Below are 27,327 nucleotides of genomic sequence, written 5' to 3'. Positions count from 1 at the left end.
CTGTACCCACCCGACTGGAAACCTTCTGAAAGAAACGTCTGAGACTTCTCCACTGCCCTTTCAGGCCAGGGCCAGATAAAATAATTAAACAATGGTCAAAGAAATCCTTCTAAAACAGCTGCTGTCTACTATTGTCCCAGCCTCTGGACTGCATCATTGCTTCTGAACACGAAACCACCAAGGGGCAGTCTGGCCCAACAGGGAGCCTTTTCTTCCTAGGCAAAACTGGTCACGTGTGCAAAGACTCTCTTCCAGAAACACATGACCACTTCCTGGCACTCAGGGGTTTTCCTCTCATGGCTTCAGCTGTGCCATCAATTCTTTGAGAAGATTTGAGAAGATTCTTTGAGAAGATGCTATTGGGCTGCAAATGGATGGGAGGAGGTGGGTGGAAGCTGCTGACATACTGGGAAGTGGACCAGGGCCTCTAAGGACCAAATCCTTCAAATGCAACACCTACCACAGGGTCAAGACCACAATATATGTTCAATATTATTAAAATAATGGTTGCACAAAACTGAACTAAGGAGAAACCCAAAGCAGAAAAGCTCTAGGGGAAGGAAGTGTGTGAGTATGCACCGGGGATGGCTGCTCTGTAACTAGGGTGAGTCTGGAGCCCTTGCCACTTCCCGGAACTTCCTGGGGCTACTACAGTGCCTTCTTCCATACACAGAAGCCTCGGAGGTCTACGTGACCTCCACACTTGGAAGGAAGTGAGCAGACTGAGCATGAGGGTATGTGTTTAGACCACATGCTGGGGGTGGGGGAGGCATCACACAGCTCAGAGGCTGCGCAGGGTTTCATTCCCAGTTATCAACTGACAAGATTCCCCCAGGGGCAGACACTGGCTGCCCAGCCCGTGAGCAGCCTGGCTGGGCTGCTGCACCCTATCGCTCTCGGGAGCAGAAGGACAGTGCAGGCAGCTCCCTACCCCAGGGCCAGTCACATTCCTCTTACACAGGTAATCCATGTTCATTATGGAAAATGCCACATCACTCTTTATTAGATGCTAGTGCCAACACTGGCCCCCTTCTCTCCATGCACAGGGGCACGTGGGCAAGGGGCTCCGTCCCCCGGCCGGGATGCAGTGGAAGCCTGGCCCCACTCCCACTCTCCCAGGGCCAGCACCCTCCTCAGTGCCTCGGGCTGCTTGCTCAGGTCTGTTCAAACTCCTGTTCACAGTAGCCTACATTAAGGGGCTGGGCTTGGACACCTCGCCTGCAAGAGGACATGAAGAAACAGGGCGCGATGAGCCACTCAGACAGGGTCAGTCCAAGGCCCCACAACATCTCTACCACAACCAACAGTCTCCCCTTCCCCTATTTCAGCACACCTCGAACTGCCACTGTACACCAGAATTACTCAGGGATCTCATTTCCAGAGATTCCTACTTGGCCTGGGCTCACATGTTGGCAAGAATCTGCATTCTGAACAGGCGCTCCAGGTGATTCTGACACAGGGACATCCAGGAATTTGCGAAGGGACACCTATTTCTAACCTGCCTGTCTCTGTACTTGAGTCCCAAATAATGCAGTTCCTTTAGAAAAGAGCTGATGCCTAAGGGGTGCCTAGTGCTCTTGGCCCCGAGCCCCACTTTAATGGCTCAAATGCTATAAATGCAGTGGTGGTGGGGGACCACTGTGCTGTCCTATTCATGCACAGGGTGTGGACATGAAATCCTGTTGAGCCTCCCAAGTTCTGGGATGTGACCAATCTCTATAGTGGACCCCTGGGCATGGCCTATTATTCAAATGAGCAATGTACTTACAGATGGTAAAGAACTAGCTCAAAGTTGCCCAGTGAATTACACACAGTTGAGGCCTAGACCTTGCCATGGCTGGCTCTCAGCCCTGCACCAGGCTGAGTCCTTCAGGTCCTCAAGACTTAGTCAATGAATACATCAGGGAAATGACCATTTGAGGCAGGCCCATCCCCAACAGCAGCACAGCTGTCATCAGAGCCCATAAAGGCATGGCCATGGCTAAGAGCAGAGACTCTGAAGTTGGCTTGGATCAAATTCTGGTTCTGAGTGACTTGGGGCTTTACATTAACTTCTCTGTGCCTCAGCTGCCTATCTCTAAAGGGAGGATAAAACTGCCTACCTTCCAGAGTTATGGTTAAGATTCAATAAAATAATGCCTATTAAGGGCTCAGCACAGTACTTGCCCCAAAGTAAACCTCTGTAAGCACTAGCTATTGTTTTTCCTGTAGGTCCCCCATCTGCCCACCCACTGTGGGAAGGCCCCAACACGGCCTGCTTGCTTACCTTAGTAGCTCACAGCGGAATCGCGTCAAACGTTTAAAGGCAAAGTCCAGGCTAGTCACCAACTCGTTGCTCCACAGCCTCTCAGCAACAGCCCCTGCTCTGGGCCTAGAGGGAAGGGTCACGCCGCAGGTTGGCTTTCTTCAAGGGAGCCAGACACTCACAGGCTGCTGCCTCTTATTCAGGCACCCTGGACTCAGGGCCAAGGTTATTCAGAGTGACATCCTGGCTGGGGGGCTCCTAGGGACTTCTAGGGCCCAGCTCCATCTTCACTAAGACGGGGCTCACGATCCCACTCTCCTCTCCCAAAGATATGGAACCAGAGTAAGTTGTAAAGACATCATGAACTGTGACTGACAACAGCAGCAGATGTTCTCAAAATTACAGCTCCTTCTCTCTCAGGCTGGGGAGGAAGGTACTTGTCTGCGGGTGACTGGACAAGAGTGAGTCTCTAAGGGAGAACCCGTGCCCACAAGCCCAACCACCCACATCCTCAGGAAACCCTTACCAGAGTCTGGGGGCCAGATTTGTGCTGTCCACATACTCTCCCCACATACAGGCCTCTCCACCAATCACTAGAGCCTTCTGCTGAGGGCTACCTAAGGGAAAACAAGGAACAACAGGCTTCTGGTGGGGTGGGGGGTAACCCTAGGGTTTCCCCTCAAACACCTTCCTAAAGTAGCCCTCTCTTCAGATTGGTCATAGCTCATCTAACCTGAAAGGTCTAGCCCAGACCCTCCTGTCTCCCACTCTGTGCACCGGCCCAGCCTCCTCCGGTCAGCCAGGAGAGCTCTCTGCTTTCACCTTTAAATTCCAAGGGGTCCACCATGTAGATCTCACTCCAGTCCGGGCCATAAGTTATATGATTCAGGTACCAGGGGGCAGAGAGCAGGGCACGGAAGCCAGCTCTGGTGATGAGCTCCATCTCCTTCATATAATGTACTGGTGTCTCTTCTCGCCATACCTGAATGACTGTATCTGGCCGAACCTGTCACAAAATTAATGGCACATGGCTGAGAAGATTTCTGGCCCATATGCTATGCAAACAGGGGATATGTGCCCACTGTGCTCTCAAGCAGCTAAGTATTTCTCTGTGACTCCTAACCCCTAGGTTCCTAACCCAGTGCAGGGGCCAAGGACTCTGTAGGCCCTAGGAGTCCTCCCTGCTGCCTCCACCCTCAGTCCTCCTGCAGCCTTCCTGTCTGGACTGAGACAGTAATACTGGCTGTGAGCTGACGGAGACAAGCAGTAGCACAGGAGACTCATCAAGAGGTTCCCTGTCCAAAAAAAAAAAAAAAAGAGGTTCCCTGTCCAAGAATCTCCAGATGTTTCTGAGGATGAGACAACGTTCCTGCAGAGCCCCTGCATTTGGCAAGAGGCTGGGACCTAACTGATCAACGATGAAGGAGAAAGTAGCCCTGCTCCCAAACCTGGAGGACCCCGAGTCTATGACTCAGAGAGGAAGACCAACCCAGCATGCCAGTCTCAGGAATCCTGAGTAGCCTGGCAGCAGAAGTAACTCTTGAACAGCTTGTGGCGATGGAAGACAGATAGATGTTCTGACACTCACGCCCAGGGCTTAAACCTCTGTGACCTTTCTGGAGGGGAAAGGAGAGATGGCCCCCCAGTGCTCTGAATATTAAAGCCTAATCCAAACCCAGGGAGGACCAGTCTGTGCAGAGGCAGAGAAGGGCTCAGAGACCAGAGGGAAGCACTGCAGGTGGCTCCTTCTCTCTCTGCCCCTGGCTCACCTTTACATTATTATCAAACACCTCCTGCCACACCACATAGCCCTTGCCATAGGCAGAGACGATGTTCAGCAGCCTGGAGAGTAAAGAAAGGGTCTGCTCAGCTCAAATAGGTTCTAGGCTGTTGGTGCCAATGCTCTAGGGGTGGAGGCTGCCTAGGGGCTCATTCCTGATCGAGCAGTGTCTTTCCCAGTTGGGAACTGACTACTCCAAAGCTGAAAAGATAGGACAAAGTACCCCTTCAAGGGCCCAGTAAAGCAGGGCCTGGGCCTGGTATGGAAAGGGAGGACTGCATAGGAGGTAATCCCAAGAAACCCTGCCCACCCTCTTTCCTTCCTCACGTCTGGATGTAGAAGGACTCCAGCTGCTTGAAGTCATTACCAAAGCCTTGCTTCTTCATAAAGGCCTGGATATCCGGGTTGGACTTCCTGAATCCCAAGAGAAAATGAAGATTAATTCTTTCAACATCCTCAAAGCCCAAAGCTTAGGGATTAGTCACCTGGCCTCCCATGATTTCTTTTTTCACTTGAAAAACCAATCAACTTCAGATCTCAGGGGCCCCAAATATGGCAGGTGTGGCTGAACAAAGCCATGTGAATGGGGCCACTGACACAGGCTGAGAAAGCAGGAGTCTGGACCCCAAGAGCTTTCAGTTTAAACTCTCAACAAGAACACATATGAACCTGTCTGGTCTACTGCATTTGGCTCCGAGGCTCTGGCACACTGGATTCTGGCTTCCCTGTTTAACCCCCAACTCAGGCATATTCAGCTCTTCCTCTCTCACGTATTCTTTATTTCAGCTGGATATAGGTATTGCTGTTACCTGCTGTGGCTCCCTCCCCCAAGAACGTTTACATTTTGCTCACATTTCTTCCTGAAATGTTTCCCCCTCTCCACTTCTCAGAAAAGCCTGTTTCCCAGATCCAGCTCTAGTGTCTACTTCTCAGAGAAGCCCATCAACCTCTTCTCAGCAAAGCAGATATGTGGGTTTGGACCCTCATTGACTGGACACTTTCATATATTAGTCTCAAATTCATTTGTGTCTGGACTTTTCAACCAGACTATTTTACAAAGGCGGGGATTATTTTTCTCTCTTCTGGACTTTCCCAAGACAATTTTGTTCCCAGACCTGGTTCTTCCATAAGTCTATCAATGATATGACAGGAGAAAGGAACAGTTTCACATTCACAGCCTTGCCAAAATCCAGGAGGGCCTCCATGTAGGTGGAAAGAGGAAAGGCCCAAGACCTGGGCCATCTGGACTGAGACAGATTGTTCTCAGAGGTTAGCCCCTGAGGAGCACATAAGATAGGTAGCCTCTTGGGAGCTAACCTCTATTCTGAGTGAGCAGTTCATCAGGCAGGGATGGGAAGATCAAAGGGATCATACCAGCAGGTGAAATCAACCTCATCTCCTCCAAGGTGAAGATAAAAATCCGGGAAGACAGAGCTGACCTCCAAGAAAAATGTGCTCATGAATTCATAAGTACTGTTGAGAATGGGATTCACTGGTCCAAAGGTGCCAGAGGGATGAGAACCAGAGTAGCAAGGAGTCAGTAATCCAGGGACACCTAGGCCGACAGAGAATCAATCCCACACAAGTGTCACAAATACAGAGACCCTCACACAGTCATATACTTAAAGACATTAAGTTGTACAAAGTAAGATAATCATGTTCATAAACATTACATGTACATAGATAGGGACCATCAGGTACTCACAGATGCTGGTGATCATGAGCTTTTAGACACAGTCAAAGAAAGAAAAATATATCCACAATCATGTACAGAGATTGGGTTACTGCCAGACAGCTATCAACACACACACACCCTTGCCTTGCCACCTACTTCCAGCAGGGGGGTCACCTTTGTTCCCAAAGGCTGCTCTCCTCACACTGCCTTTAGGCAGTAGAGAGAGACTGCCTGATCCAGTCAAATGGCAAGATCTTTCTTCCACTCTAGGGCACAATGTGCAAGAACATCATTAAGCCAAGACCATCTGAGAAGAATATGTCCATAGTTCAATAGTAAGCAGTGGCCTCCTTTGTCCAAAGGAAGTTCTGCCTATCTAAATTCCCAGTGGAAGGAGTTGATGGAAAACATTCTTCCAGGGACCAAGGCCGGGTCTTACCACATCCACAAGTCAAAGCCCTGAAGCCCCACTGAGGGAGATTAGTAGACTCTTTCTATCTGACTTTATTCTTACCTGGTCCCCAGGACTGAGTGTGGCCAGGGGTGTCAAACTCTGCCAACACACGGATACCCCGAAGGCGTGCATATTCAATCACCTCCTTCACATCCTGTGCTGTGTAGATATGGGTGGCAGGATTGTAGGACCCCTGAAAGGCACAAGACACCCTTAACAATGTCATTTCCTGAAGACGAGCAGAGTAGAAGATACTCAGAAGGCCTCCACGACTCCCTGCGTATCAGGAAATCTACCCTCAGCTCCTGGTATCAGGGACTATCTCCAAGGATCTTTATCATAATTTCCAGTAAGCCAGCACATCTATTCCTTTCATAATGCCAGTGAGACAACAAGGTAGGCAGGTAGCAGAATACAAACAAACAAAAACAAAATGAGACCAGGAGAGATTATCTGTCAGACTAAATTAATGGCAAAGTTTGGACTCAAACTTAGGTCTCCTGTTCCAAATCCTGTGCCCTTCCCCCAAGTCAGTGTGTCCCTCCAACTGGCTGTTGAGGATGAGAGCCAATGTCCTTGCCAGCAGGGCCACAGCCAGGCTCAGACATCGATCCACAAATTTGTTCTTAGAGAAATTGAGACGTACCTTTCTGGTGAGCTCTGGAAAAGTGAAGCTGTCATATGGGAAAGAAGAGTCATCGACCAGATGCCAGTGGAACACGTTCAATTTATTGTACGCCATGACGTCCTGTAGATCAGAGCACACACTGTGAACCCATCACAGCTTCTCTGGTTTCAGCCTCAAACTTGGGAAGGCAGGCAGACTGGCAGGCTGCTCCACATACCCCAACAGCCTCAATCTGCACCAGCTTCCTGAGACATGTTTACAGGGTCTATCAAATCTTCCCTTCAGAGAACTCCTGGCTATAGAGAGAAGACCTAGCACATTTCTTCTTCTCCCAGAGCATATCCGAAGACATCGGACAGAGGCATTACCTTCTCTTTTTGAGATGAGTTTTAGCCACACTGAGAGAACAGCTGCAACTATGTGGTACCGTGGTTTTCTAAAAGCACCACCATACCCTGAAGACTAGTATGTCTTCCTACCATTTGTTCTGGATTGTTTGACTAACATTTATCCAAACTGTGAAGTTGATTGGTGAATTTAGTAGCCCCATAACCCATAAATCTCAGAAGCCAAGACTGATGGATGTGCCCCTCCTTTGGTTCCACCAGAGGAGCAAAGGAAAAGGTAGACACATGAGTTGGATCAGCAACTGTAGGATAAGACTGCCCATCAAACTTAAGATAGTTAGGAACATCCTGAGCTATGGCTTTCGAACATCTCTTTCCTATGACCTTGTCCATAACTAAACTAAAATAAGCTTGGCTTGATCAAAGAAGCCAATTCCCCAAACTAGCTTCGGCATTCCTGGAGATAACCTGGACATTGGTCCAGGGTAGCCAGTGGGGTAGATTTAAATCATTCCTTTTTTTCCTCTTTTTTGTCTTCGAGTGGTTCTTTTCCATTTTCCCTAGGAATTCTTAAAGTTACATACATTCCCTCTGCAACTCTTTAGGAATATGGCAACTGGTCTGCCCCTTGCCCCATCACCCCAGAACATTAAAGGCAAAGATGGCCTTAAGGCCTGGGTACCAGTGTGTCCAGGATGCTTGTCAGTGGCAGGTAATGGCGAGATGTATCCAACAACAAGCCCCGGTGAGGGAAGCGAGGAAAGTCTTCAATCTCGGTTTTGTTGATAAAGAACTGTGTGGACCAAACATTGAACATATCAGGATTTGAAGGGAACTCACCATGGGGATAGACGGGAATAAGGAAAAGTCTCCTGATCCTTCAAAAGCCAATCTATGACTGTTCTGCATAGCAACTATCTCCCAAATGCCCCATATCTCAACCTCAGCGACCATAAGCAGGCACCTATCAGAGGGTAATGGTCCCATGCTAGCCAGATATAGCCGTCCCACATACCACTCAGCCTACACATTCTGGATTTTCACTGTTAATCTGTTTATTTTCTTTAAAGCAGTGTGGTCTCAAGGTCATTACTAAATAATGACTCAGGAGAACTAAATTACAGTGATTCCAAACAGACCGAATCTACCAAACTGGTTTCCACTCATGTCGCCTTCTAATTCTTGTTGGGGCCATCTTGAGCCGCCAGGACTCTAAGACAAAGTAAGTTATTTCCAGGACTCTCAACATTTGGAGCAAATCCCCAGAGATATAAAAAGGAACCCTTTCGGGGGACTCCCACTCACCGTGCCCTCAGGAGATCTCCAAACAAGCTGGCTAAAAGTCTCTAGACCTATGGGGAAGTAGAAAGGCAAAGTAAAGACTTAAGGATATGGGAAAAGGATGCACCCATCTGGAAGGTTCCCAACATGACATAGGAGGATGCTTGGGCATATGGTAAAAGTGGATATAGTACGGGCTTGATGAGTCTCAACACAGATGCAAAGGGGATACTAGGAAGCCAGTATCTGTTTTTACTCTGCATTTGATTTTGGGAGGTGGCAGTGTAAGGGGCTTTAGTGCCTCTCCTAGGAACACACTAACCCTCAAAATCCACATACCTCTTATCCATATTTTCTAAGCCTTGAACTGACAAGAGTCTTAAGAGAGGCCAAGATGTCTGCTAATGAGTACAGATGCAGGGACAAGCCAGCTCACATGGGTTCAGGCTTTCCAAATTAATACAGATCAGGAACTAAAGAAGCTGAGAAAAAGGGGTCCTCAATCTTCTGCCCCTTCTATTATCTCAGACTGAACTGTGAAAAAGTAATCAAGCTTAAGTTTCTAAGGAGCCTGGGTCCACAGCTGGACCTAGAAGACAAAGAACCATCCACCTTGCCTCTTGAGAAGGGAACTAGCTATAGGGAGCTGAGATATGATAGGAAGGAACAGCCCCAGAAGGACTGCCCCAGTCCACTGGACACAAACTCCTAGATTCTGGCAAAGGCAGGCATGCTGAGTGCAGAGTGTTGTATGTTCTCGACAGCTGGAGCCCCTCTTCTGACAACCCAGCAGAAGGATTTCCAGAGTCCCAAAATTTCAGCATGAAAGAATCTGAGGTCTTAGGGGTCACTTGGCACCTACTTCAAGGCAGACTGCTCTTATATTGTTTTGGCTTCTTTCAACTCTGATTCTGACACCCAGAATTCTGGAGTTCCGGATTTCCCCCTGCCCCAACCTGCCTAATCACAGCACCTGCACAAAAGGTATAAGACAGTAGAGAGGGGAGTCAGCTCCCAGTTTCTCCAAAACACAGGAGAGGAGAAGAGAAGGGGTAAGGGAACAAAGACGAACCAAAACAAGGTTTGAAACTCTGTGAGAATTTCCCTCCTCATTCACCAGCAGGGGCTTTGCAAAAGCAGTAGAGGTATTTGGCTACGTCTATATCTAAGGACCAAATACCTTTTCAGTAAACCAAGAGGAAGGGCAGAGGCCCATCATGTGTTAGCTAGTAAAGTCCCAATTTCTCCTGAAATACTACGGTTCTACGTATCTTATATGATTTACTTCTTTTTTTTTTTTTTGACATTTATCTGTTTCTTGTGATCAAGTTTTCCTTTTTGAAGAAACTTTCCAATTATGTGTGTTTAGTGAGAGCTGCACAGGCAGTGTTTGTGGCAGAGCCCCAAGCAGCCTGTTCCCTGCTGGCATGCTGAGCATCAGCCTGCAGGGTCTCTCATAGCTTTTCCAGAGCACCTGCCCAGGACAGCTGCTGCCACTATTGCATGGGCTGACACCTGTCAACTTCTAGAGAGAGCTGTAAGGAGAACACTCCCTTCAGGTAGAAACACTCCAAATGGTCTCCATAAAGAAAGCCTCCAGTATGTGCTGGGCCCTCAGTCTTGTCTTCCCAACCCACGGAGGCCAACCTTCCCACTTTAACCCCCATGTTACCTCGGAGAGCTCCCCAGACAGTCTCAGAGAGGAGGAAACAATGATCATCATTTATGGTCAGGGTGTCTGAAATGACAGAAATGACTCTATTGGTTAAGGACTTCTACTCTCAGATTACAGATGCCATGTCCTGTGTAAATCCTTGTATTAAAAAACAACAGTAAGGTCACATTTTTTTTTTTTTTCCTTTCAAAGAGGAAACATCCCCAGAGCAGAGCAGCTGCAGGCCAGCTAGGCCTTGGGCCACAGTGGGCGGGTGGTCTCCCAGAGGCTCTATAGGCCCTAGAAGATAATACACAAGGAGGGTCAGGCTAGAGAAAAGTACCACCTGCTTTGTGGTTAGTCAAACCCTCCTGAAACATGAGTTCCCGCCAGCCCTTAGCTGAAAGTATGAGGCGTCAGACAGGGATGCTTGGAGGGTGTATCCAGGTTACGGTGTTCCCAAAGCCTCGTAATCACCCTCCTTTCCCTTTGTCTCCAGGCTTCATTCAGGTACCTCATCCAAGAATGTGAGGAGGCGGCCAAGACTTTGAACATTCACTTTGGAGACCGAGAAGTTCCTAGATACTGCTGGAGGATGGGAAGCATCATAGGGCTAATGACCTGACTTTATTCCAGTCATTATATCCAAAAACATTATGACCCAAAACTCCTTCTCTCCCCAGAGTGGGGTTTCTTAAAGAAAATCACCAGAGTGTACAAACTCCTAAAATGGCAACAAAATTATACACAGTGCAGAAGGCAAGTGTTCTGTGGGACTCCATGAAAAGCCACTGTGACATTCCACACCACCTTCAGACACTGGTTAGAATGCATATGAAAAAGTCACCTTCTTTGGCTCTCAGCCCTTGATGACCCAGAGTGTCCACAGTCCTGGAGGGCTGCAGGCCTAGCATTAGGAACTTAGGCCAGGCCAAGTAGAGTTAGAGCTCCAGACAAGTGCTTGCTCTCTACAACAGGGAACAGGGTGGTACTTACAGTTCTCCACCGACTCCAAAGAAGGAAGCTGATTACATCCAGGAACGACCACAAGGATAACCAATGAATTCTTCTCCGGTGCATGCTGTTTTCCTGGAAGGACAGGGTAACCTCAGTGTGGCTGACCTGCCACCAGAAGCAATAGGCAAAACCAAGATCCTATAGGAAGGTCCCTAGCTCTAGTTCCTTCTGCTTGCACCCGTGTGGGAAGAGGCAAGGGTGGGGAGGGCATTTACCCTTGGCACAGGCACTGCCTTATCACCTGTTCAACTCTTTCATTTTGGTTGTGCTCCCCTCTCTCTCCAGGAACCTTCCCTGACCCATGTATCAATGACCTGGCAACAGCTCTTTGTAACCAGGGCTCTGTATTTCTAGTGTGGTACAGTCAGCATGATTCCATTACCTCGACAACTGCTTCTAAACTAGAGGCAGTTTGACAGCATTTCTACTCAAAGCGTGGTGGGCAGACTAGCTGCTGACTCGCAAGCTGCAATACCGGGTGAAAGGAAAGATACTGACAGGAAGCTTATACAACGCCAGAATGTCAATTATGTCAGAATAAACACGCTGTTTAGTCTTAACATGTCTTCATAACTCATTTTTTGATGAAGGGAATAGTTTTACATTCCCGTGTGTGTACTTCTCCTCTCACTGCAGACTGTCGTCTGAAGCAGCACTGTTCTTGAGGGCTCCCAGTGAAAGGTTTCCAGTGTTGTCAAAGCCCAGAAGCTGATACAAGAAGATGAAGCAGATGACCAGAGGAGCTCCTATGCAAAGGAGGCCTGGGATCACTGAGCTGGTACCCCAGCAAAGGTACATGGTCACCATCCTATCCTGCTTCCTTCTCTCTTTCCAAACAGGTTCTCTCTCTGAGGCAGACGTCTGCCCAACAGTGGAAAGCCACCCAGTATGAGCCAACATCTAGCATAGTTCTTCAGATGCACCCCACCATGCCGCCCCAAAACCAAAAGAGCCAAAACCAAAGCCAAAATACTAATGCGCCATCCCTTCCCATCCTCCTAATGGTTCCTCTTGGTGTGGTTCTGATTGTACCGCCCCAAGCCTGACCTCAATGAACTCCTTCTTTCTATCCTTTTCTGGAACTACATGCACCCACACTGGCACCACAACCATGACTTCCTGTGGAACCACAGAGTCAGGGATAGGATGGCCTGGGGAAAGGCAGGGAGAGAGAATTCAGAATCAAACTGGATCCCCAATGTTACCCATCCTTAGGGCAGAAGTAGCGCAAAAGCCTTGAGCCTTTTCCAGAAAAGCTGCTCGAACTTCACAAGCACTACCACAGGGCTGCATCTCAGCTCTCCGGCTCACCAAGAAAAAAGCCAGTAAGGGGCCTTTTTCTATCATCAAGAACAAAACGTATTCTTTCCCCTCCCTGTAAATACTCTGCATCCCACACTAATACCTTCCTAAATCCTGCAGGGAGAAGAGAATTTGAATCTACTCTGGGCCAGGCCAACTCCATCAAGAAAACCCATCTCCAACAACAGAGAACAACCAGACTGTCAGGGCAAGGACTTCCCTCAGGCAGAATCTGTAGGGCCCTCCCAAGTTCCCCAAGCAGACAGGCCACCTCTACAAACCCCCAAGACCAAGGAAGACTTAACTGAGAGGTAGAAGCAAAGAAAACTATGAAAGAATATTCCTCCTTAAACTATGCCCTCATCTCTTGCCCCCACTCCAATCCCACATATCACAGAGCCCCAATATCAAGTGTGGAGAGCTAATCTGTGTATCTAGCCAGGCAGCTATCCAAAAGACAGCAAAGTCCTGAGCTTCAGTGTTAATTCCCTGGACCTCAGCCTGCAAAACTGAGAAGAAATCACAACTATCCCTGTGCAACAGCCACAGTCACTGTCCTAATAACATTTAGAGGCTGCTAAACGTCAGCCTGGTGACTGCCTGCAACTATTGCCTGGAACATAAAAAACCTCTAACTTCTGTTGTTGCTGCTAGTGTATTTTTATTTTCCAAAACACACCTGCACTCCATCCTCTAAATCCAGAGTCTTTTCCGGTGGGGAGGGCTGTAGATTCCTTAAAAGATCCGATGAAAATAAAAACAAAAGGACTTTTCCCCCTAGAACAATGGCCCTAAGTGAGGGCTCATCTCTCCATCCCCTGCCTCCAATCTTATGGTGAAGAATCCCTGTCGGAAGCGTTCTCAATGACTCATTTTGGGTTGGGGCTGATAAAGGAGGTAGAGAGTCATGGCTGCTATTTAAACGAGCCATGAGGGGGCTGGTCTGGGGGAGGCGGCAATGTGGGAACTGGCAAAACAGGAGGGACACTGGGTCATTTAAAAGGATGTAAATAGTGTATCGTCATTGTGGTTTTCCACGTCCAAGTTTCTACCCTGAAGCAAGCAGGAAAGAGGATGGGGACAGGCCACCTTCCTCTACACGCAACCACATGCTCTGCACTGGGAAGGACTGACGTGTGGGAAGCCTGGCACGGCACACTCACAAGGAGCCCGGCTGGCACAACAGGAAATTCTGAAACCTCAAGTGCTCAGAAAGAACCATGGCAAACAGAGCACTGACTTGGGCAATCAGGAAAGGGTGGTTTTGGTTCTGCCGCTGCTAAGCTGAGTGAGTCTCGGGGCTCTTATTTTCTCCCCGCAAACAATGGCAAGGTAGGACCACATTCTGGCTACTCCTCCAAAGAGTTACTACTCTGTGACTCCACACACAGATAGTATGCTCCAAGGTCTCAGTCCATGACCATGACTTCCTGTCTCTACTGCTCCCTCGTCCCGTGCTTTCATATACCCCTGCTCTTCTCCTCTGCTTCACTGAAAAGTCTGCACCTTCTAAATTTAAGAAGGGGAAAAAATTCAAACAGTACAGAAGTGTTCACAACAAAAAAAATTAGTTACCTTTGGCACCCCTTTCCTTTCTGCATCATTTAGCCTCCAAGACAGCCCAGCTCCGGACATGGAACACCTGAGACCCTTTTTCTACTACAGTCCTGCTGTTGTACTTTCTCCAGATGCCAGTGCTGTGACCTTTCCATTACTCTCCTGTTCTCAGTTCTCTCCTATTTTCACTTCCCTTCCTGCTGGCCTACATGTGCTGATCCATCCCCTCAAACACAGTCTAGCCAGTACTCCCAGCAACCTGTCCTTTTCTTCTGCTGCTGTATCCAGTGGATCAAGTAATGTCTGCCTTCTGTGCACTGATTCTGGCTACTGCATCCTACTGGAGGGAAGAGAGAAAATCATGTGACAGCAGGACTGGGCTGCTGTAATATCATGGTCTCTCATCCTGGCCGGGCCCTTGGTGCTGCCTGAACATCTCCGTCTCCACCATTGCTTTCTTCTCTTCTCTGCAACAGTTACTTCAAGTTTGAGCCACTTTCTTCAAGTCTGTAACCCGATCATCACCGCCCTTCCTCTCAGCAGACAATCAGAAGAGCACTCCCATCCCTCTCGACCTCCCCTCTCCTCCCATACAGAAACATCTGCAATACATGCCTGGTCTTCATCTGTGCCTCCTAACCTGGTGGAAAGGGTTTCCTTTCATATGTCCTCTGGATCTTGCCTGAGGAGAGATCCAAATTTCCCCCAAATCTTCAAATTATTTCTTTCTACTGATTCTTTCCCACCAGCATTCAAATATTTGCAAGTCTTCCTGGTTTCAACTCCATGTCATCTCCAACAGACTTTCCCTTGCCTTCTGGTCCCAAAGAAACTCCAGAGGAAATGCAGCCTAGACGGTTAGTGCTGAACTCCAAAGCCAGACAAAACTGGGTTCAAATCTTAGTTCCAAGACTTTCTAGTTGTGGGGCCCTGGACAAATGATTTTCCTTCTGTGTTGCAGTTTCCTTCTGAAAAATGGGGATTGGGACTAGTACCTACCTTACTGGGTTGTTGGGAAGATTAAATGAGTCAGTGCACGTAAAGGGCTTAGTCAGTGCCTGGCACACAAGCACTCATGGAGTTGGCCAACCTTAGTCCTCTCTTGGTAGCCACTTCTGACATCCTATCTACTCCTTAGTCCACTACAACATGGCTTCCCTTTCCTCCACTCATCTGCAGATGCCTTCACCAAGGTCCTGTGGTTCTATAATTAAATTCAAGGGACCCTTTTCAATTAATTCTTCATTCATTCATTCAACAGTTATTTACTGAGTGCTTACTATGTGCCAGGCTGTTCTAAGTACTGGGGACACAGCAGTGATCAAAACAGACAAAAATCCCTGCTGTCCCAGAGGTAATATTCTGATGGCCACTCACTTCTTAGGGGACCTCTTGGTAGCATCAGACATCCCTGATGTTGATGAAACTAAACTCCCTTAGCTTAGGGGACATGGCTCTCCCTTGGTTTTCCTTCAAGCTCCTTGAATATGCTTCCTCATTCTCCCCTTCCTTCGCCAGCCCCTACAAGCTCCAGGCTTCTCTTTTTCTCTTCACTTATACTCTCCGTGGACGATGTCATCTACCCCACCGTTGACTGATGATTCTCAAATCTACCTTTCCATGCCAACTCTTCTTCCGGGATTCTAGGCTCATAGGCCAACACTCAGATAGCTTAAAAGCCCTTCAAATCTTAAATACTAAGTTCAATTAACTCTTCATTCCTCTTCCTGGCTGATCTTCTCTCTGTTTGATCTGTACCATCTATTGATTTATCCAGACCAGATACCTCTTTCTTCTCTCATCTGAGCAGATTAAAAATTCATGTACCCATATTTACCAATGGTCCACTATGTTTCAAGCCCCGTGTTAAGCACTGAGATTACAACACTAAAAAAGAAAGACCCAAATAAGTCGTTATAACAAAATCCTTATTATCTCAAAATCTTTACCACCTTCCCACCCCCACTGAGTCAATGCCTTAAAACATCCTCTCGTAAATTCTCACCTGAATGACTAAAAAATCTCCCAGTTCTCTCTGCCTCCATATACATCCCATTTCAATCTACCATTCTCTGTGATCTTTTAATATGAGATCTTTTCTCTGCTCCTAAGCAGGAATTCTCACGGTAACACAATGAACTCTTTACAGAATCCTGAAAATGCCATGTTTTCTCCATACTTTCCTTTGCACATATTGCTTCCTCCAAGGGAAGCAAACTTTGAGTTGCCTCCAAATCTCACCTAATTATGAAATGGCTCTGATTCTTCCTTTTATAAGACTTTTCTATCATTCCCCCACCCTTTCCTAAGAGACCTTCCTACAAGATCATGAAACAACGTATACATACATTTTTTGGTAACACTTATCTTAATATATGCTGTTTATTTGTCTATCTCCTCACCGAGGCTGTAAGTTCCTCAACAGCAGGGGCCAATCTCAGGGCCTTTGTATTTCCAGTGCCTGACACACGGTAGTCATTCAATAAATGTTTGCTGAAAAAATGAATGATGCTAGAATTAAAAAATGCACATTTAATGCTATGTATGCATAATGATTGTGCTACATGATAATTAGGCATAAATGGCAAGTAGTTAATGGAGAGATAACCGTTATACGCCCAAACCTAGTATTTGTGAAGTCCTGGGACTAGGGTGGGGAATGGTAAGAAGACACCCAGGCATACAAAAAGTGCCTTTTCAGACACTGCTCCGAAGAACCTTGGCTCCATTAATCCAAAGATTCGGGTGTCTCTACTCCCTGGAAGGGAGCGCTCATTCCTGCATCAGGGTACCCAGAAACTATGTCTTTACCTCAGTGCACAATAGCTTCTCCTTGCACCCAAACTGCTCCTCCCTGAATCAAAATATTTCCATCATATCAATGTGTTTAATTCACAGGATTTTAGTGGCATGGAGAAAACCCTCATTTTGGTTATAAAGTGGCATTTGGTTTGGCTTCTGGAGTAGACACAAGAAAAGTCAACCCAGCCTAGGCACCTCCCTGCTCTTTCAGGTGTATCCTGCCCCTTTGTGTCCTGGTACTCTCCTAGGCCTTGTCAATTCTCCATGCTCACCTTGTTCCCCTCCCCTGCCCACCTTTATCTCTGTCACATCCAGGCTCTCTCTCCCCATATTCAGTCTAATGAAAGCCCTAGACATCATTCATTTACCACTCATTCTTCATTCCAGCCAGGATATACTGTACATCTAGAACTGTGCTAGGTGCTGGGGCAGTTCAAAACAAAAACAAGCCCAGTCCCTGCCCTTGAGGAGCTCACAGTCCAGTAGGAGAGACAAATACAAACAATAATTACAAAGCAGTGTGATTAGGGCTAGGGTGGATACTACAGCTACCAGGAGAAAGGAAGGGATGCTTTACCTTGGAGAGGGTCTCTGAGCAGAACCTTGAACCCTGAGATGGGTGTTTGCCAGGCTACCAATAGGGAAAGATACAAGCCTGGGAAGCAGTCAGTGCAAAAGTACACTGTTGTGGCTAGGGGAAGAAGCAAGGCCACTCCAGTCAAAACTTCTTATCCTCATTAAGTAGAAGTCTGAGAACCCAGCTGCCCCTGAGCCTTGAGGCCCTCCACAGTGCTGCTGAATTCAGTCTGGACCGTAGTGCCTCCTCCCACAAGTCCCAAGACTTTTCACCCTCTAGAGACTACTAATATCCACTCAGAAATACAATCTATCCAGCCCATGAATGAATCCTGAATATTCTCCCTTCCATCTTCTTTGCAAGTGCTAAAGTTAAAAGTTTTCTCATTTCCCCCTACTTTTGAGACTTAATCTGTTCTCTTCCTTTCTTCCCACCATGAGAGAGCACCTCCCTGTGATTCTGGATGCCAAAAAGATAAGTTAATATTTTGCATAGTCTTTCAATTTTTTTTTCTAAATACACAGATTCATTTTTAAAGCAAAATGAGACTTAAAGCAAAAATGAGATCCTAATATGTAATAGTTTGCAACTTTTTCCCCACTTACCAAATGACTTGCAGATCTTTTAATGTCTATATATAGATCTACATCTTTATTTATAAATCCTAAATAGAATTCCATTTTTGAAATATACTTTAAAAAGTGGAAAGTCCTAATTTCTCTCCTCTTTGTGGACATTATAGAATGCTTCTAAGTTTTTGATATTATAAGCAATGCTCTAGTCAACATTTTATATGTGTGTGCGTGTGTATGCATTGGTTGAGATTTCTGTAGGAAAAATCCTAGAGGTAGAAATGCTAGGACAAAGATAGGAAAATTTTTGATTTTGACACTGCTAAATTACTCTTCCACATTGTTATATTTGAACAAAAGTACAAAACTGATTTATATCTGAACCAACATACATGAGCCCATTCCTCCACATCCTTCCAAAACTAGACTGTCTCAATTCTTTTTCATCTGTGCTAGCCTGATAAAGAAATATACCATTGTTTTGATCCATATTTTAAATGTAATAACTGAATTTGAAAATCACTTCACATTTACTGGCCATATGTGTGTGTGTACACACACAGACACACACACACACATATTTTGTTTTTGAAAGATAGAGGGAGCCAGCAGGTAAGGAGGAGCACAGAGAAAGAGAATCTTAAGCAGGCTTAACGCCCAGCATAGAGCCCAACTCAGGGCTCAATCTCATGACCATGAGATCATGATCTGAGCCAAAATCAAGAATCGGGCGCTTAAGCGACTGACCCACTCAGGCACCCCTTTACTGGCCATACTCTTTGCACTTTTTTAAAGATTTTTTTTATTGATTTACAGAGCTCTTTTTAGATTTTGACTTTTTTTTTTTTTTTTAACTTGACAGAGAGAGAGAGAGCACAAGTAGGCAGAGTGGCAGGCAGAGGGAGAGGGAGAAGCAGGCTCTCCATTGAAGCAGGGAGCCTGATGCGGGGCTCGATTCCAGGACCCTGGGATCAGGACCTGAGTCAAAGGCAGATGCCACCCAGGTGCCCCTAACCTGTCTTTTAAGACCGCAAATAATTCCCACATTTTGTCCTTATTTTTTTTAACCTTATGGTTCTCTTGCTTTGACTTTTATGTAGTCAGATCTGTTCATATTTTCCTTTATCGTTTCTTCTATTTGCTTGCTTAGAAAGGCCTCCTCTGCCTCTGGGACCATATAAACAGTTTCTTATATATACTTCTAATAGTTTTATGGCATGGCCTTTATCTTTAGATCTTTAATCACCTAGAATTTACTTTTGTGTTTGATATGAGACATAGATTTAATTCTATTTTCTCCCAAATGGATAACCAGTCATCCCTACATATTTATTGACTAAGTAACTTTGTACTTTTGATTAGAAATGTTTCCTTTACCATATATTAAATTCTCCCATGTATATGAACCTTACTTATTTTCATGGCAATCTTATAGTCAGGAGGATCTACCATGTCACACTGCTATCATCTGTTGTCATGCTGCCCAGTATACTGACGCCTCTGCTCATTTCTGTTCTGGACCCACACTCCCATTCCTATAAATGTTGTTTCTCCTCCTCCACCAAGCCACCTGGACTACACATCACCCACCCCCACAAGCCTCTGGAATCCTGTTATTGAACTACCAACATCCTCAGTCTCTTCTACTTCCTCCTTAACTGAGAACTGGCTCTCGCCAGGAACATTATTTTCCCTATGACTTGCTCTGAGAGACAGCTCCTTTTCAGCGGCTTCCAGGACATCTAGCCTCTACCATCAAGTGAAAAACAAAACAAAACAAAACAACAAACACCTCTTTTCTGTGGCTAATGACATTCAGTTGTATAATCTCGAGCCTCTCCTTATCACCAACACTCTGCAATATCCTGGTCATGTCTTTATTACCCAAGACTGGATCCTGGTCCCCAGTCTTCCTCTCCATTCCAAGCTTGGCTTTGATTCTAGGTGATTTCAACACTCAAGAGGAAGAACTAACCCACATTCTAGCTTAGCAGTTATCCAACAACACCTTAACACCCTCCCATGGTCACCTTTTGGACCTTCTCATCCCCTGGAGGTGTTCCAGCTCATTCTCGCAAGCTTCCGTACTATATAACTAACCTGCTGAACCATCCTAGATCTGTGTACTTCAACCACAGTGACACTGAGTTTCTTAAATACATGACGTGAAGGCTTCTTTCCTGAAGGCTTTTCCCACATGCAGTTCTTTCCATGTGGATTACTGTCTGCATCTCCACCAACTTCTACTTTCAAATATGACTGGACAGCTCTTTATGGAAGCCTTCTCAGAACGTGCCCTCTCCTCCACACCAACATTTATCAGTAACAATCACTGTACTGATACTTTACTGTATGTCTGTATTCCCATCTCCAAAGACTATACATTCTTTAAGGACAAGGACAGTTCAATTAATATTCTTGGACAAGTGCTACTGATAAATTATAGTTGCTTAATAGATACTACTGGTACTAAGGATGGACAGAAAGAAGGAAGTTGGCCAGAAACACTACTGGAATCTGATAATGATGGGCCAGGATCAAAACATTCTTGAGTGCTAACGATCAAGCAGTTAGATGCTACAAGTTACTATCTGTGGCAATTAACACTCAAGTGTGATCAGGGCTTACTCCTACCAAAGGCCAGGAGTTGTCCAAAACACTAATCAGTATAATGCTTGGTGAAAATATTTAAGAGTAGTAGATTGCCCTAAGGTTGCACGTTGAAAAGAGAGAAATCTGTTTGTAGACAAACAGATCTGACTGGAATTTCTACTCCACAACTACTAGATGTGAAACCCCGCACATGTTACGTAGCCTTTGTGAGTCTCAGTTCTGAAGGATGGGGATAACACCAACCTCACAGAGCTATTATAAAGATTAAAGGGCACAGGGACACCTGGGTGGCTCAGTGGGTTAAGCCTCTGCCTTTGGTTCAGGTCATGATCTCAGGGTCCTGGGATCGAGCCCCACAGCTGGGCTCTCTACTCGGCAGGGAGCCTGCTTCCCCCCTGCCTCTGCCTGCCTCTCTTCCTGCTTGTAATCTGTCTGTCTGTCAAATAAATAAATAAAATCTTTAAAAAAAAAGATTAAAGGGCATAATATACAGCAAGTGCCAGACACTCAATAAATGCTAGTTTCCTTCCACCTTCTACTTCCTTTCTCTAAACAAGTCAGTTTTGCACTTGGCTGGAGGAGCCCAGAGTTGGGGTGCCTTGTGGGATAACCATACCATTGGAACAGCTTTTCTGAAGGCTTTTCATGAGCTTCTCATAGGAGCCTGAAGGCTCCACTACTATGTGATGACACCCTATATGGCAAACAGGCTGAGACTCCAACATAAAAAAGGGACATGAGGGCGCCTGGGTGGCTCAGTGGGTTAAGCCGCTGCCTTCAGCTCAGGTCATGATCTCAGAGTCCTGGGATCGAGTCCCGCATCGGGCTCTCTGCTCGGCAGGGAGCCTGCTTCCCTCTCTCTCTCTCTGCCTCTGCCTGCCTCTGTCTACTGGGATCTCTCTCTGTCAAATAAATAATAAATAAAATCTTTAAAAAAAAAAAAAAAAGGGACATGAGCTTAGAACTCTAAATTTGTCTCAAACTAGGGCTGTGGACGTAGTCTAAAGACCAAAGCCACTAATGTGGGATCTTAGTACTAGTTACTACCAGGACAAGATCAAATAAGACAAAAGTTAAACTTTTACACTAAGACACAGTGTACCTGGTAAGCCATCTTCCTTGCTCCCAAAGCTTTGCAAAAGAAGGGGAGGCTACTTACTGACACCCAAGATGATAAGCAACCAAATTTCCTGCATCTGAGCATACACTTCCACAGGAAAGAGCTCTACACCTTACCCAAGCCCAATCACCTTCAAGAAGCAGACATTAACAGCACACCACTACCAGCTAGAGATCAGGGCTGAGTGCAACACTAAGGAAGCTTAAGCAATAACAAAAGCTTAAAACAAGCAAAGGAAATGAAAGAGAGAAGGTGACACAGTAATGGGTCTTATTCATTATAGTCAGGAATTGAGAAGAAAAGCAAATCCATTTCTCTATTATGATGCGTTATCGATCCATAAACCTTGAGGAAGATCACAGGAAACCCTTCACACTTAAAACTTTCAGCACCTCTACAGATCCAACCTCCTCTCTTCAACTGTCCTTCTTGTCTATGGCTCCACAAAGGTGGGCGAGAACTCCTAATCCAACTGGCCGACCCTCTTGTTGATGCACATTGTTTCTCTCCTTATCAATTATTTCCAGGGACAGCAGAGGAAATTTAGGAAGATGCAGAAATATTAAAGTAACCTCTTTAATTTCTGAAAGTAGTATTGGCTGGGCAGTAAATGTAATCCACAGGAAAAGGATTTCGGTTTATGCCTTAAAGAGGCTAAGAAATTGACAATGTGCCCCAGCAAAAAAACGTGTAGCTCTAAGAAAAAATAGCTCACACTTGCTATTAAAAAACAAAAACAAAGTACCAACTGGCAAAAAACCTGCAATGCCTTGCTTCACTCTTCTGTTTGGAGATGAGGAAGTGAGGTAGAAGGAGATGGGAGGAAGGGCAGCTCTGGGGCTCAGACTTAATTTTTATTGTTTTAATTTAAAATCACCTACTTCTTCCTTTGACTGTACTTTCCTTCAAAGATTGTAAAGACAGTCATCCCTATCCCCCTGTTATCTTCAGAAATGCTTGAAATGGAGACAGATTTAAAAAAAAAAAAAAAGCAGCAGCTACTTGGAAATTAGCCTGAGGGCACATAGTTAAACAAGTGATTAATAAACATTCTCTGGCTGACTCCTAAATAAATCTTGTTCCAGACCCAGCGTCCTCTACTGTTTAGGTTTTCAAGCAGAATATCCAAGGCAGGGGGAGTGACAACAGCTCAAGAAAGTAAGACTTGAGTTTTTCATAAACCAGGCCCGGGATACCTACATACATCCTGACCAAGCTGAGCTGCTTGGGCTCAGTACTATCCCGGGCTACTGGGAAAGTGTTGTGATTTAACAATAAAGAGAAAATAAAGTTGTGGGGAAAGAGGCTGGTTGAGGATTAGAGGCCAAGCTAGTTCAGGCCTTGGGATTCAAAATGGAGCCCAATTATTCTGGCCCTCACTAAAAACTACCATGCAACCCATCTTCTTCCAAATTCATATATTTCTCCTCCTTATGTATTCCTCCATTCCCCACATACCCCTTTCACAAAAAAAGTAATTCTACTGCAAAACATTCTTCCTCAGTGGTTTTCTTCCTTTTTGCTTTCAAGCAATAAATTCAGTGGCAATAAAGTCTTCACAGGAATAACCTGTCCTTGTCATGGAAAAGGTTAAAGGGACAGAGCCACCGTGCAATTAGAGTGCAGCACTAATCAGGATTGCTCCGTCTCCCCTGCCAGCTGCCCAGCCTTATCTGTTTCCCTCCTACACTCCCTAGATTCACTCCTAAGGCATCTCCAATTTTGTAATGAGATAAGAGTAGTTTGAGCTAGGACCACAACACAGAGTGATCTTCCTTTCTCTGGAATTCACATAACATTCCAAATTTGAAGCCTGAAAGGCAATCATTTCTAAATGAAACCTGCAAATCATCTTTTTGATGCTCTTAGAAATAGACAAAAATCATGAGACTTTCTTTTATACAAAGTGCCCTTTAAAGTTAATATAGCCAACAAATAATTAAGTATCTCTTATGTCCCAGGCATTGTAATAGAAGGAATGGCCAAAGGAGGTATTTTAGGAGATTTAGATTGTAATCAACTGTGCCACTTATCAGTCATTTGTTTCATGTCTGAGAATGAGCAAATCAAATATTGATGATGGCTACAGAAGGAGCCAGATACTCATATAATAATCTTCCTTCCATTCTAAAATAAAAGGAGTTATTCTATTCAGGGACAGTGCCATCCTAAGCAACTCATAGGGACATGTGTGTGACTATCACAACTGGATGCGAACTTTTCCATTATGGCTTTTAAAAACCATTGTGGCTTCAATCAACTAGTTTCAGAAGGCAAAGAATTCAGTCAAATGCAAAATCAGATTTAGCCATTTTACCTGAAAAACTGGGGCTTTATCAACTCCATCAGGCACCCAGAAAAGTATCTGGGGCAACATCGGATAGGTGCTATCCCAAGTGAACAGATCTTTGATTCATAAACAAGATGTGGCTCAATAATCAAAACAGAGAATTAGGTTCACTCAGGTATCCAGAGCTTAAACTAATTCCATTTAACAGGTTTAACAACATGTAACACACACCCTCCAGTTGGCAGAAACACCTCTCAATGACAAAGACAGGTAGCAAATACTAAACACCTCTATAGACCATTCAGCAGTTGTGGACTACAGCTAATCCTTGAAGGTGAATTCAGAATCAATCAAACCTCAGTAACAGGTTTGTTTTTCAGGGAATTGTGGATTCCACTGAATTCCAGGTTCAGATCAAAACCAGAAGTTGTGCTATATTAAGAAGAACATTGGCCCAGAACCTACAAAGAAGTTATGTGGAAGGAGGAGATGGAAAGCTGTTTAAAGCTAAGATTTAAATTGCATATGTTGTTTTCTTTACTAAAATCAACCCCATAGAGAAATACAGTCTGGTTTGGGGTGTGCTAACATTGCTTTTCCCTCCAGGGATTCATCCCTTGTTTTTGCAGAAAGAAGATTACAGTTCAAGTCATCTGAAAGCCTTCCAGGAAATGAATGTTCCAAAGGGAAGGCTGCATAGGAAGAACGATAGAGAAGGAACTTACTTCTGTGTCTTTGGTAATGTTGATCCAAACCAGTTTTCATGATCTCTTACTGGGTTAAGAACCTCCAAATATAGGAAACTGATTCACAGTAAGGTAACAAATTGAAATCAACATCTTATTTAGTTTTTTATTGGTCTCTAAATCTTTCATTAGGGAATTTACTAGGACACCATTGTCACATATCATCCCCATTTCTATTTTCTTCATTACACTCTAGACCTATAGCAATGGAGGTAATAACTTAATTTAGATTTGTAGGAATTATCCTAATTTATACCATAATAACAAACATTCTAATTATCTTTTAAGCATTTTATAACACATTGTGTCCTTTTGTTTCATACTTCTTCAACTGGACTTCAAGCTTGAGCCTACTTTTTTTTTTAAGATTGATTGATTGATTTAAAAGATTTTATTTATTTATTTGACAGAGAGAGAGAGAGATCACAAGCAGGCAGAGAGGCAGGCAGAGAAAGAGGAGGAAGCAGGCTCCCTGCCGAGCAGAGAGCCTGATTCGGGGCTCAATCCCAGGACCTGAGATCATGACCTGAGCCGAAGGCAGAGGCCCCAACCCACTGAGCCACCCAGGCACCCCTATTTATTTATTTTAGAGAGAGAAAGAGAGATAGAGCATAAGCGGGAGGGGCATGGAGAGGGAAAGAGAATCTCACGCAGACTTGCCGCTGAAGGTGGAGACCAATGTGGGGCTCGATCTGAGGATCCTGAGATCATTACCTGAGCCAAAACCAAGAGTCGGACACTTAACCGACTGCACCACCTACGTGCCCTGAGTCTACTTTTGAGCGTGCTTTTTTTTGTAACCTCCAGAATACCCAGCACTGGAATAGGGACACACCAATTAGATGACAGATCTTTTTTTTCTTTTTGCAGAAGCCAGGCCCTAACTTTTCTGTACTAAAATAAACACATTCTGAGTGCCAATCTTGTCTAAGGCATTACTTGTCATAAAGGATTCATAGAAATATGTGATCTATGACACACAATAGCAGGCCTTTTATCCTCCCTGGCCTAATCTATCTTGCCAGTTAAGAACTACCCTGAAGCTGAGACTCTGTTTCTTTCCCTAAATTATCTATCATGCTCTAAGTACCATCTGTTTAATGAAATGCCTTTTTTAAAAAAAAGATTTTATTTATTTGACAGACAGAGATCACAAATGGGGGGGGGGAAGGCTCCCCGCTGAGCAGAGAGCCCTAATTGGGGCTCGATCCCAAGACCCTGGGATCATGACCTGAGCCGAAGGCAGAGGCTTTAACCCACTGAGCCACTCAGGCGCCCCTGAAATGCCTTTAATTCTATAAATCAAATGAGAACATTTGAAACACTTGAAACACAGTACAAGACGATATTACCATATGACCCAGTCATAAATATGGCTCCCCCCCCCCAACAACCTATACATCATATCGAGGGAACCAGATTCCAAAATAGTGTGGAAAAAACCTCTCAATTTTAAGCCCTGAAAGTAGAATTTTATTCCTTTGTGTTGCTCAATCTTTCCTACCAATTTGCTGTGAAATAATCCTCAAACACAATTTTCAGCAACTGCCTTAAAGAAAACTGCTCACCCCTGCTGTTTTAGATGAAACCAATATTCAAAGCACTCCTGATTTTACTTCAATCCCACACTTCTGCCCAACCTCATTCTTTCCCACTCCCCAGGCCCCATCCTCATCACATACCCCCTCAAAGCACTTTGAGCTCAACCACTGTGGCTCTGCTCAAGCCTTTCTTCCTCCCTGGAATACTCTTTCAGTCTTGGCCAGTTATATCCATGACCCCACTTTAAGTGGCTGCTCAAAATTCATTTCCCTATGGAAGTCTTCTCCGATTTCTCTCACATTTACTGGACATGCCATGTGTCAGGCACTTTCATGTAATTTTGCACGGGTCAAGTCATCGCTAATGTCTTATCTTGCCATTCTTTGGCCTCATTCTAGGACCCTGAGACATTTGAACACGGTCAGAGGGATCACCTTCGATGTGTCCTGGCACAGTGTTTTCAGCAATTTGATATCCTTATTGAACTGCAGTCCTGTAGCAGGCATTCTCGGTGAAACAGAGCCCGGGGGCGGAGGGGCAGGATTCCGGGGAAATCCTGGCTCCAGAAGTCAGTTCAGTGAAGCAGAGAATGGAGCTGGGGGCTAGACAGGGGGGAATCAAGAGATGGCAGCTGGAGAAAAGGCGCAGGAGGAAGTGGAGACCAGAGGGTTGAGATTAGACGACAGGGTAGGGCAGAAGCCAAAAGAAGGGCGTCTCGGGAGTTTTGGGGAGGTGCCCCCGGGCAGGCTCTCTCGGAGCCGGGAACGAGGCGGGGCAGGTCCGACTCACTTGTGGGTTCAGGAGGTTGCCAAGATTGGGAGCTGAAGAGGATGTCGCGGTAGCGTTGGAAGGCCTCGTCGAGGACCGAGCAGCCCGGCTGCGCGGCCGAGCTGACGTGGTACTGGAACTGGAAGTTGTGCGGGAAGATGGCGTAGTGGGACTCGGAGGTCTGGATGTACTGGGGCCAGGGCCACAGGGCCGCGGCCCGGCCGGCGAGCACTGCCGCCAGCAGCAGCGAAAACCAGGGCCCCGAGCCCGCCATGGCCCGCCGGTCTCCTCGCTCCCGGCCGGCGGGGCCACGTGAGCCCCCGGTCAGCTGAGCGGCGCCCGCGTGACTACCGGCGT

At 45.8% G+C, this 27,327-nt stretch overlaps 1 protein-coding gene across 1 annotated transcript; it reads right to left on the bottom strand.

Annotated features, from left to right (window-relative positions):
* Window positions 1-975: 975 nt before the first annotated feature.
* On the bottom strand, window positions 976-27,286 carry HEXA (hexosaminidase subunit alpha). The gene is made up of 14 exons (XM_080808748.1): window positions 26,992-27,286; window positions 11,061-11,153; window positions 10,083-10,148; window positions 8,435-8,481; window positions 7,812-7,922; window positions 6,801-6,902; window positions 6,215-6,347; window positions 5,400-5,580; window positions 4,353-4,439; window positions 4,015-4,087; window positions 3,068-3,251; window positions 2,772-2,862; window positions 2,267-2,371; window positions 976-1,218 (listed from the first exon to the last, which is right to left on the bottom strand). Exons 1-14 carry the CDS (start codon window positions 27,242-27,244, stop codon window positions 1,155-1,157), a joined length of 1,590 nt encoding a protein of 529 aa, XP_080664874.1. The 5' UTR covers window positions 27,245-27,286; the 3' UTR covers window positions 976-1,154.
* Window positions 27,287-27,327: the final 41 nt, after the last annotated feature.

This window comes from Martes martes (genome assembly GCF_963455335.1).
Source record: "Martes martes genome assembly, chromosome: 7".
NCBI classification, from domain to species: domain Eukaryota; kingdom Metazoa; phylum Chordata; class Mammalia; order Carnivora; family Mustelidae; genus Martes; species Martes martes.
The sequence above is the reverse complement of the archived record's forward strand: the minus strand, read 5'-3'. Positions and strand labels throughout refer to the sequence as shown.